The 12,937-nt window shown below is 43.5% G+C and overlaps 1 protein-coding gene across 1 annotated transcript in view; it reads right to left on the reverse strand.

Moving 5' to 3' along the window:
• Positions 1 to 5,974: 5,974 nt before the first annotated feature.
• The window catches only part of LOC130394759 (neurofascin-like), a 53,430-nt gene continuing 46,467 nt past the window's right edge, over positions 5,975 to 12,937 (reverse strand). The window contains 1 exon segment of the mRNA XM_056604769.1: positions 5,975 to 6,206. Within this exon segment, the coding sequence (XP_056460744.1) occupies positions 5,975 to 6,206 (232 nt within the window).

The following is a 12,937-nucleotide window of genomic DNA, read 5'->3' on the forward strand; positions in this document are numbered from 1 at the left end:
ATACTTCAAAATCTAGCTCGCTCTGGCTTGCCTCTCCAAATTGCCAACCCCAGTTTTAACACCCATTGACACGAAAGTGGTAATTCCATTCCATTTTCTATTATACTTTTCTTTTTTTTAATAAACAGAGAGTACTGTCATCAGTTGAATTAGATTTAGATGGTTCTAAGGTGTGGAAAGATATTGATAACTAGCGGTCAAGGTTTCAATATATATGTTGGACTTAAATTGTGTCATTACAAAGATTGTAGAAACAATCACGGTATGATGGAAGAGTTACGGCACAGTGATGAGTTTAACAATGTTGGTTGAAGCAATATCTAATTGATTTGATACAAATCTGAAAACCATCAGAGAAATAAGTCAGATATAAAACAGTTTATTAAAATATACAAACCACTTTAAAATTTAAAATGGACGATAGCGTTTGTCCTTCGATAGTTGGATTTGGTCGGATCATTTAGTTGTGTTGCAGCTAATAACTGATGATCAGCAACCAAACAACGGAGCATCTTCAGACTATTTGAGAGTAGGAGTGAGAAGGGGATATGGGAGAGAACAACAAGTCCTACGAGTACAGTGTAGTCCAACTCTGACCTGGTCCAAATAAGACCAGGCTCCATGAACTCACTATCCTATGTCTTCATTAGAGGACAGAGACTTTACAGCTGCATGTGTGCACGCACACCCACACACACACACACACACACACACACACACACACACACACACACACACACACACACACACACACACACACACACACACACACACACACACACACACACACACACACACACACAAACACTCACACACACACACACACACACTAATAAATAAACACAAATGTACTAATAAACACTAACAAAAACAAACACAGACACTAACTCAAACACACATGATGACATACAACATTCTCCTCATTTCCCCTACCCAGCTCCACCTCTCTGCCTGCCTGTGTGACAGTCGCAATGGGATCAGGCACTGCCCTCAGAGAGAGAGAGAGGGCAGGGTGCTGGGGCCTCTGAGTACGGTGTCACTCTGTCTTGGTCAACAGACTGGAGGGTCTAATGGATGTCGGCCATCAGACGTTTTATACGAGCTGTCAAGAACAACGGCTCATGCCCAGCGACCGTGCTGCTCTTCAGAGTGGCCCAACATCAATATTTATAGAATATTTTTTTAGAAGGGGTTTGTGTATGTGTGTGTGTGTGTGTGTGTGTGTGTGTGTGTGTGTGTGTGTGTGTGTGTGTGTGTGTGTGTGTGTGTGTGTGTGTGTGTGTGTGTGTGTGTGTGTTTCTGCGTGCCTGTGTGTGTGTGTGTGTGTGTGTGTGTGTGTGTGTGTGTGTGTGTGTGCATGCCTGTGCATGTTTATGTGCGTGTGCGTGTGTGTGCGTGTGCGTGTGTGTGCGTGTGCGTGTGCATGTGCGTGTGCGTGTGCGTGTGCGTGTGTGTGTGTGTGTGTGTGTGTGTGTGTGTGTGTGTGTGTGTGTGTGTGTACATGTGTGTGTGTCTGCGTTTGTGGGTGTGCTCAACACTGAATGGATTGGACCATCTTCTATAAAACATGTCCTTGCTGCCCCCCCGCCGCCCTCCCCTCTGTCCTCCCCGGTCCTCTCATACTAAATCTTTATCTGATATTTATGCTTTGGATGCTTTTTATTCCTCTGTGAGCCACTTTGTGTGTAAGTCGTTGGCTGTAAAGGGTGAGAGAACGCTAGCCGTGTGGTTTAGTATCCATGCTGTAATCCACTTTAGTGAGGCACGCCATGGTTAACTCAATATGTACGCAGAGTTTTACAGCCTGGTGGTCACTCTGCGGTCTGAAACATGGCTGAAGTATGAATCCTCCGCTTTCTCAGGGTAGTGAAAAGCTTTTACATTATGGGATATCTTTAACAGGATATCAGGAGATATGTGGATGCTTTTAAAAGGTAACAGTAGAGGACACCGTGAGTTTTTTCAACTGTGCTTAAACTATCTCACTAAGGAAGCTAAAACAAAGTTTGTTGATAAGCAGTGTTCTAGGGTCTGTTATATCTCTGCTGATCTTAGCATTAGCTGAGTGACAAAATAATATGCCCATTTTAACTGTTTGTTTAAGTGATTGACTAAGTAAAAATACCAATGATTTGCTAATAAGCAAATCATTGGTATTTTCACCCTTTTTTTACCATTTAGTCTAATAAGACTAAAGGCTCACGGGATAGAAGTGTACTTAAATATTGAATAATGTAAACTTGACTGACCTGTAGTGAGACGATGAGAAGACACGGTCACTATTTCTTAGTATTTCGATTTTTTAAGGGAGATTTTTAAGGGAGACAAGGAGGAGTCATTTGGAGGAGGTAGAGAAAAAGAGATAGCTTTACTAGAAAGAAGGCGCAACATCTCATCATACACGCATACATGGTGAATATATTATTAGGCTTTTTTCTATTGATTAGATTTAACTTACGAAATTTGTTACTTTGCATGTAGAAGCAAGACTTTCACAAGCTGTTTTGATACGCATGGTAAAAAGATAACATAGTGAAAATTGGTTTAAAAAAGCCAAACAATGTATGACCATACTTTTGAAGAAAGAATAATAATAATAAACATACATAGATAAAAGTTGCGAGTTATAATTCCCTTTCTCCACCAGTAAAATGTGAATGTTTTTGCAGCATATAAACAAATAAACAGAAGAAAGGCTGTCTAGAAAAATGCACACAGCAATTTTTTCACCCCCAGATGAAGGGGTGGGTCTGTGGCTAGGATACGCACAGTGACACAGGATAGAAACAGATGCGCACAAACATGATAACATATGCAATGTGTATCAAAATAATAATCACAATTCTCCTTGTTATGAGGCCAGTTTGATAGTCTTACCCGTCGGTATCCACCTGAAGCCAAGTATAATCTAGGTGTGTCCTGGTGTATCAGATTAAAGAGATTAAGTCAGGCAACAGTTCAATTATTTTATGAATAAAGGTATTTTTTTGTGTGAATAGCATTGTTATTTATTCCAGGAAGAGGATCAGCCAATGATCAGACTGTGTTGCAGGGATGGGACTTTAGCTATGACCCTGGGGTTAGAGAGTCCCAGCCCGGTCCCAGAAGATGAGAGGGAACACCATCAAACTAGCGACCACAACAAATACTCATCCCTACCCTGGGTGTATTGCTTTGATTCTGAAGGCAGAATTCGGTGTGAGGAACTCAAGAGGAAGCTGTGTGTGTGTGTGGAGCTTCTGTTTGTTATGAATATACAGTAAGCCCTCTCAGCACCCTCGCTGTGTGTTAGTATTATACAGTATCCCCGCTCAGGACCCTCTGTGTGTGTTATGAATATACAGTATGCCCTCTCAGGACCATCTGTGTGTTATGAACATACAGTATGCCCTCTCAGGACGCTCGCTGTGTGGTATGATTATACAGTATGCCCTCTCCCACACAGAGCACACCTTGTGACACGACAATACGTAACATAACGGTGAAAGAGGAGACAGCGATACCAGCGTGTGTTTTATTTTCTCTCTTTTGTCTAGACTACTAACGCTTTAAACAGGTGTGTGTGCAGTATGCTACAGCGTTAATATTTCAGGAGCACATATTTCTTTATTTACATTATAGAGAGGCAAAGCCATTTCCCCTTTCACAACATATGTTCAAAACCATGATCTAAACAGTCAAACCAATAAAACTACCCACAGCTCGTACAGTATTTTCCAAACAATGAGAGGGGCGGGGGTTGTAGGATGAGGCGTGGTGGTCCCACCTACTTTGTCGCTCTGCTTTTCTTTTCTTTTTTTAGAGTGCAAATTTCATTCAAAGCTACAAGCACAAAATGCATGTGGAACAGACAAACCATCATATTTACTTATTGGCTTTTACGATGTAGCCATTGGGATACTTTTGTTTCATCATCAAGCATTTTTCTTTAGCTTTAGGGGGCATTATTTACATAAAGAAGACAACCTGAAAGGCGGGACATGATCTGAGTGGTGAAGCATAACTATTTGGTCTGGTAAAAGTCTCATGACATGAAGTCCTAAACCAACGAGGAAGAACAGGAATACAACAGAGGAGCAGCAGTATGGAGGGGTGACCCGGCCCGTGTGTTGTTGATCTTTTGTAAAGAGCTTTGTTGCCATACGGTGTGTAACGAATAATCGTGATCAATGCATTTCAGAATCTACAATCATCGATTGTTGTGACTGTGACTGTTGTGAGTAAGGGTGTATTACATTGAACCAACACAGGACTAATATATTAATAATACATGATAGAAATTTTAAATAAATATCTTAAATACAAATAAACCTCGGTCAGCTAATCGTCCGTTTTTTAGATCCCCGATTTAGCGTCGGGGAATGGTGCCATAGCGACAGCACAACCACCAGACAGCAGCTATGAAAGCATGACGCCCCACTTTCACTGTCACAAAAAGGTTTCAAATAGTGGCTCTGTGGGGCACAGGTAGAATACAATGGATACACTCACAGTAATGTGACTTTTCTTCAACATTATATTTTTGTCAGAATATTAAATGTTTATTTTTGTAAATATTGAATTTCTTTGAAAGACTATTTTTCTCAGAGTTGCTACAGATTCATAGCTTCATGTTCAAATGTTTTCATCTCAGAATATTCAAACTAGCTCGAACACTTTTGTGACGGCCCGCAGCCTCTCCCACGAGTAGTGCCTCTAGTGAAGGGCTGCAAACAAGCTACATGTGCTGTGTTGGCCTGCATGCTAACCAGGAAGTAAGCAGCCTCAGCTAAACTCAAAGGGATTCACGCAGGCTTTGAATTTTCTTGAGTGCAACTAACCGTAACTTGCGCTTGCCTTTCATTTGTTTGTTGCACTATTATCCTGTCATGCTTCAAAATGATATTCATCATCATATTTTTAAAGGTCATTAACAACATCATAGTAGAAAGGCAAAAGGGCCTGTTGCTATATAAAAATCGGGGGCATTGTTGCATTAAGGGTTTCTCTGCATGACCCGAACACCTGAAACCAAATGAAGCGAATCACGTCAAGTAAGCAAATGCTGTCGATTGAGCCACGATGAGCGTGAACACTGAACATATGGGCAAACTCTAGAACTAACCAAACAGATTAAACCCGCAAAGAAATGCATGGAGAATATGATGGTGCATAGAATTGCAGGACACTAAAATGTGTGCCAGGGCTTTGCTCAGCCTCACTAAGATTCAATGAGTTACCAGCTGTGGAGAAGAAAACCAAAAAGATCTTTCATTGCGGAAATATCAATATGATAAACTAATGCCAGCATCCTTTTGAAGTGGAGGTTGAGAACTGATATGTAAGCCTAAGTGGGGACGCTAGCGAGTCACAAAGCCGTGAGGGGCTTGGGATGATCGGGAGCCGGGAGCAGAGGAAGAAATACCAACAAACAAAACCTCTAGAGGAGCAGGGAAACAAAAGCCTGAAACTGCATCAAAAGCCTGCCGTCCGAAGGCACACTCGAGAGTCTGTGTGAGCTGGGTAGGCGGAGGGCGCTGGACAAACTAGAACACTGGTCAACATCCCATATCCTCGACCACTGAAGAGCCTTCTGTCCCTGGAGCCAGGAGCCAGGAACCCAACTGAACACAACAGAATGCTTGGCTCGCCGCCTCCTCCCTTCCATCCGTTCTCTTGTCTTTAGAGTTCTGCCCTTCTTCATCCTGTCCCTGTGCGCCACTGACGTCTATAACGTGTTTTCTTATATCGATATATATTTATATACTTGCTTTGTTGTGTGTGCGTTTGTGTGTGTGTGTGCGTTTCCGATTCCGAGTGCTGTGTTTGGTTGTAGTCGTAGAAATAGCGTCTCCACCATCACCAACACCATCGATCCCGGGAAGCCGTTAGCCGTGGTAGTCCGCTCCGGCTACGTCACGAGCACAGAGGTGGGGTGTGGGTAGTGGTGGTGGGGGTGGGGGTGGGGGTGGGGGTGTAGCTGACGGGGGCGGTCCTACGCCAGGGAGTAGATGGCGTTGACGGGCGAGGTGGCCTCGGAGCTCTCGTTGCCCTCCGTCTCGTCCTTGGAGTCTTTCTTGACGGTGTACTGGCCGATGAAGGAACCGTCCTCGTTGAACTGCCCGTCTCCGCCCTCGCCGTAGTCCACCAGGCTGTCGTCACTCTCCTTCGGCGGGCCGTCCAGGGATGCCTGGCTGCCCTGCAGCGGCTTGTTGTCCTCGTCACTACTGGAAACGGGCGGGAAAAACCACAAGGTGAACGTCGGACAAGGGAGGGGGGGAACCGTCCTATCGGTTGGGGTTCACAGGGATAATGAAGTGAATCTGACTCAAAAGGGGGGCTAGGAGTGACTCTGAAGTGGACAAAGCTTTTGGCATGGTGAAGATACTCAAACGTTTGGGATTTGATTGTCTAAGGTGTGCTGACATCCTCATTAAACATTATACACACACTGCAGAATGCTTGCTCTTCTAGAAAGAGCCAGAAAGAAGAATATGGGGACTTCTCTGCCCTTCGTCGGGATGTCAAGAAGGCAGGCATTCAAACACATGCTTATGACACGGACACATATTCTGACCAGAGACCAAAACACTTCCACACCAAGAGAGTCACAAAATGATTTAGAACTAATTCAATAGTCATGAATTAGTGCTAAAGCTTCCAGGTTTTATGAAAAGTGCTTTCAATCTCGACTCAGAGCTTAGCTCCATCCCCTGTCTCTGAGCGCTGGTTGAGAGAGTAGAGCTACATGCATTGGGCACCACTATGGATCAGCGCTAACCCTAGGCTAGACCAAGCTTGTAGCGGAAATAGCTGGATTTTTTTTTCTTTGGCGGTGTAAGGGATGCACGATCAAGATTGGAGAATTGATCATCTTTCACGTTCTCAAAGACGTCTGGCCTCTTCTCGGTTCTTCTGCATTGCCAGCAGGACTTCCCATTCTCCTGAGCCTATTCTCGGGAGATGGCTGTTATTTTTAAGGCTGGGCGATAGAGTGGAATGGATTGAGATTATTTGTTGTATTCTCATGAACTCCCATATTTGAGAATGTGAATGAACGCATTCCACAATACGGTCACGAATACACTCCCCTTAACACTTAACCCTTCAACCTAGTGTCTCAAATGCAATCTACTCTATGTTAACGTGTTGCCCCCAAAAGTCGATGAGGGGATGTGATTATCGCCCAGCCACAGTCATGCTTCATGCTGTTACACTCTATACCCTCAAAGCAGCCCCAGAGCCGCTGATCAAGTTACGATTGATCATGCTGCCTGGATTGGGATATATAGAGTGGAGGAATCAGGCCTTGGGTGGGGATTACAGTGAATTAAGTATACAGAGAGAGAGAGAGAGAGAGAGAGAGAGAGAGAGAGAGAGAGAGAGAGAGAGAGAGAGAGAGAGAGAGAGAGAGAGAGAGAGAGAGAGAGAGAGAGAGAGAGAGAGACACACACACACACACACACACACACACTGAGAGAGAAATAACATCAGAATACGATGCTACACATAGTGTGTAAGTGTAAAAGCATACCTCAATTACAGCAGAAAAGGGTCTCACCATTTAATCAATTAATATAAAGAGTGAGGGTGTAGAGATCGTTACCATATGGGAATAGCAGCGTTATAGCCACAATATCATAGCAACAACAGCCTGATTCATCCCTCGAGATGGAGGAGGATGAGCTGCACGTTGGTGGTAAATACAAATGTGGTGCTAGGTAGCTCCTCACCTCTATGGGGCTGGGAGGGAACCAGGAGGACTCTGCTCTCTACAGTCTGGACTCTACAGTCAGGGCTCTCTACTAGCAGGACTCTCTACTGTCAGGACTCTCTACTGTCAGGACTCTCTACTGTCTGGACTCTACAGTCAGGACTCTCTACTGTCAGGACTCTCTACTGACAGGACTCTCTACTGTCTGGACTCTCTACAGTCAGGGCTCTCTACAGTCAGGGCTCTCTACAGTCAGGGCTCTCTACAGTCAGGGCTCTCTACAGTCAGGACTCTACTCTCTACAGTCTGGACTCTCTACAGTCAGGGCTCTCTACAGTCAGAACTCTCTACAGGTAGGGCTCTGCCCTCTAAAGTCAGGACTCTCTACTGTCAGGACTCTCTACAGTCAGGACTCGCTGCAGGTAGGGCTCTGCTCTTTACATTCAGGACTCTCTACAGTCAGGACTCTCTACTTTCAGGACTCTCTACAGTCAGGGCCGTTGCCTGTTTTCTTTCTTAAGGTTGTATTGTGTGCTTGTTTTCAGTCAGGCTCCACCTCGTCTCAAAACTTTGCAATAGCTGATATAGCGTTTTTTCTTCTGTTTCGCACCCCGCTGGCCATGTTAGTCTGCCAGGGATTTTTGAGATGCAGTCTCTTTATTTCCTTGACTTAAACAAAATGCCCTTCAGAGGGAAAGGTACAGCATCGAAGGAAGATTCAATTATTTGATTAGAAGAGTTCCTTATCCTCTCTATCCTTTTTGAGTGAATGGGCAAAGGTTCAGTGGGCTACATCATATCTAGTTTCAGATTACTTCTCTTGCTGGCAAAATGGCAGAATGTGTGTGCTGTGTTTTAAGCCACAGGCAGCAATCTGTTTTGCATTATGAATAGTGCCTCCCACATAAAAAAAATGGGTCCTTGTCTTTGGTAAAAAAAACATGTGAGAAGGGGATATTAATCGATTAAAAACCCACTGCATATGCGTTGTAAAATGCGTTATAAAGTGGCAGGATTGGGAGGCGGGGGTTGGGGTTGCGATGCAGCAGATTCTCGTCTGTTCATACCTTTCAAAAGACCTTTAAACCATTGGGGAAAAGTGAACATAAAAAACACAGAATACAGAAGGTGACCACCTGAACTGAAGAAACAAGATGAATCAGTGCTGGACCACCAAAGTGCATGCTGACCCACATGTACTGAGCTGGAGACCTACATTGCAGAACCGTGGCAATCGACTAGAAAATGTAGAAAGTGTACAGTGCAATCTTCATAGCACATTACAGAGGCAAGAGAGGAAATCAAGCACTTCTATAAATCATCAACATAACTGTCCTAGTGACACATTCAGCAGCTTTCAGATCCATTTGGGCTTAAAAGGATTGGTTTAGTGGTGGATGCTGGGGCTTGCCAGTGAGGAATGCACCTGTGTATCAGTTACGTCTTAATGTCTTCACCATAGTTCTGCAGGTTTCTCAAAACTTTCACCATATATTATTTTTACCTGACAAATTCCACTCATATATCGAATGCATAGCAAGCTTAAATCTATTGTACACCAAACATTCGTGTTTCACTTCCTTTCTGAAAGACCTGTAGAAAGGAAGGCTTAGCAATTATATTCCTGCATGCTAAATGATGCAACATGATCCAAAGCAGAATAGAGACCCTTTTCAAAGTTACCGTACTCACCTGCATTACAAAGTTTAAATTAAGCAACATTGTTTTGCATTATTTGCGCAAGGCATTTTGAGTATCAAACTTCTAATGAGTATTATAATAAAATAAATCATATATTGTAAACTTAGAACCTGTGGTAACACTTTATAATAAGGTGCCATAATAAATAGCAAACTAGTCATTACCTGAACCTTTATTAAGAATTGTTAATTGTTACTAAAATATCTATTTGGCACAAGTTCATAGTTTTTCACTGACCACAGAGGGTCGCTGGTTAGGTTTAGGGTTGGGGCCGTGTGTTATGGTTAGGGTTAGGGTCATGTGTTATGGTTAGGGTTAGGGTCTAGTGTTAGGGTTAGGACCGTGTGTTATGGTTAGGGTTAGGGTCGTGTGTTATAGTTAGGGTTAGGGTCGTGTGTTAGGGTTAGGGTTCGGGTCGGGGGTTAGGGTTAGGGTCAGGGTTAGGGCCGTGTGTTATGGTTAGGGTTAGGGCTGTATGTTAGGGTTAGAGCCACGTGTTAGGGATAGGGTTAGGCTTAGGGTCGTGTGTTAGGGTTGGGTTAGGGTTATGCAAACAACTAATATTTAATTAATGATGAAAAACAATTAACTTGTGCCAAATAGGTATTTTAGTAATAATTAACAAATATTAACAAAGGGTTAGGTAATGACTAGTTTGCTATTTATTATGGCACCTTATTATAAAGTGTTACCGAATATGGCATTGCCACTATTATTCTGCAAAAGTAAAATGTAAAAGAGGGGCAAACTCTCTTTCGGCCACACCCACTGTGTGTGACACACCATATATAGACCACTCTGGTGGAGATTCCCATGATGCACTGATTTCTTAACACAGTTATTATCAATTCAATATTTCCACTGAGATCATAACCCTTACCCTCAACATACCACCTTGACCCAATTGTAACCATATCTTACCCAATATCTAAATCAATCTTAAACCTAAAGATCTAACCAAATCATAGAACAAAACGTCTCCACTATTTCTGATGGTGATGAACCACTCCCGTTACTGATGCATGTTTCAGTGCTCTGGACTAAACAAATAGAGGACCCAGTAAGGTTGGTGGGTGGGTGATTGGAAGGCGACCTAGCTTTATGAAATCAACGCATTCATGGGAATAAGGAGCTTGAAAGATCCTTCCAATGTCATCTACCCAACTTCTTAGCATCTCAATTTTGCTGCAGTTGCAAAATGTTGTCGTGCAACGGCTTTTCAGTTGTGGCCAAATCGTATTCAGTCGGACCCCTGAAGGGCCACTTCCCCCTCCTCTACTCAGCCCAAGCACTAGCATGCTCAAGCCGAGAGAGGGACACAGAGAGAGAGAGAGAGAGAGAGAGAGAGTGTGACTGGCCCAGCCAAAGACAAGGTACCTGTTCTCGTTCTCATTTTCGTTTTCGTTTTCGTTCCTGTCGGGACAGATGATGCATTTTAGAGAGGGAGAGAGAGTAAGAGAGAGAGAGAGAGAGAGAGAGAGAGAGAGAGAGAGAGAGAGAGACAAAGACAGAGAGAGAGAGAGAGCAGAAGAGGTACAGGATGTAGAGAGAATAAGAGAGTCCGAAAGACAAGAGAAAGGAAAGTAGCAAGGAAAGCCCTCCACCATCAGAGGGATGTGAGTGCCCTCATACACCTAGTCATACTGTCCTACACACACACACACACACACACACGCACGCACGCACGCACGCACGCACGCACGCACGCACGCACGCACGCACGCACGCACGCACGCACGCACGCACACACGCACGCACACGCACACGCACACAAACACGCACAGGCACGCACATGCATACACTCATGCATGCAGACTCACAAACACACACACACACATATTGAATCACACGTAAAAGCACAAACACACATGTATGTACAAACAACAGCAAACTACCAGCCGAGGTAAGACATTAGTATTGTAGTATTAATCCAGATTCAGACCAGCTTAGAAATGATCCAAGACTGCAAGAGATGTTTATATTAATTAGAGGCAATAATATTAATGAACACATTGGGACCAAATGATGGCTTGCAATGCCAAGGATATGATGCAATGACATGATTTCTGCAAACAACTAGGAAACTCATCTCTGTATTAATGAATTAGCTTTCAACACAGATCAACAATTTCTGTCTTCAGATAGCACGTCCTCTATTTAATATCTTGTCTAATGGAAGATACCCTATTGGTGGGCTGGCTGTGGGGCTGGCTGTTTTCTTCTGACCCCCCAGTCGCTGTTTTCCCTAAATAAGTTCCTTGTGGGCGTCAAATTGTGCCAAAAAATGCCCCAACTCGGCTTCCCCTAACACTAATGGGGATTCAACTCACTTCCCCTCAAACTGCTGAATCAGACCCCTTGTTCCAGACTCCTGTTTCAGACTCACACTCCTGGTTTCAAACTCCTGGTTCAGACTCCTGGTTCTAAACAGAGTTTTGGTTCAAACTCTGTTTTGAACCAAAACAGAGTTCTGTACCAGCCGAGGGGCAAACTCTCTTTCGGCAACACCCACTGTCACACCATATATAGACCACTCTGGTGGAGATTTCCATGATACATCTTTGAAATGTCAGCTGTCTGAAGGAAACCAAACCCAATTAAAGTCTGAACCTGTATTGAGGCGACTGGAGCGGATCCATGCGTCCCTCCACCCTGGCGCTGTGGGCTTTAAGGATCTCTATGCCAACACGGTCAGGCATGAAGCAACCTGATGTGGCTCTGCAGATCAATGCCTTCCTGACATCCGTATCAAACATTGTTTTTGTTCAATTCTGACTCTGCTTCTCTTCTCATGCTAAGGCTCATCGTCCGATGCTAACAGCTAGCATTTGACCCCCCCAAGGAACCAGGCCTGGCCTCCACCCGTCCATGTCTGTCTGGACCACCTCCTCACCTCACTGTGTATCAGTTGCATCTTAATGTCGTCTCTTGTTTCTAAAAACGTTTCATCAAATTATTTAGACCTGACAAAAAATCACAGGTATATCCAGTGCACAGCAAGCTTGAATCCATTGCACACTAAACTTTTGTTCTTCACTTCCTTTCTGAAAAGACCTGTAGAAAGGAAGGCTTAGCAATTATATTCCTGCATGCTAAATTATGCAACATGTTCCAAAGCAGAATAGAGACCGTTGACTATCAAAGGAACCATCATCAGCGGCATAACAAAGTTTGGTGCAGAATCATCTAGCAACATCTTTTTGTACACTTTGCGCAAGGCATTTTGAGCATCATTTATGCGTATCCTATTTTCTAATAATAATTGCTATTATAGACATCATGTATGATAGACTTAGAACATTACATCGCCACCATTCTTCTGCAAAGTAAAATGTAAAAGAGGGGCAAACTCTCTTTCGGCAACACCCACTGTGTGTGTTACACCATATATAGACCACTCTGGTGGAGATTCCCATGATGCACTGATTTCTAACACAATTATACTCAAGTTAATATTTCTACTTAGATCATAACCCTTACCCTCAACATACCACCTTGACTCAAAATGTATAAATATCTTACCCAATACCTAAAGTAATCTTA

The sequence above is a fragment of the Gadus chalcogrammus genome, chromosome 1 (genome assembly GCF_026213295.1).
Source record: "Gadus chalcogrammus isolate NIFS_2021 chromosome 1, NIFS_Gcha_1.0, whole genome shotgun sequence".
Lineage (NCBI taxonomy): Eukaryota > Metazoa > Chordata > Actinopteri > Gadiformes > Gadidae > Gadus > Gadus chalcogrammus.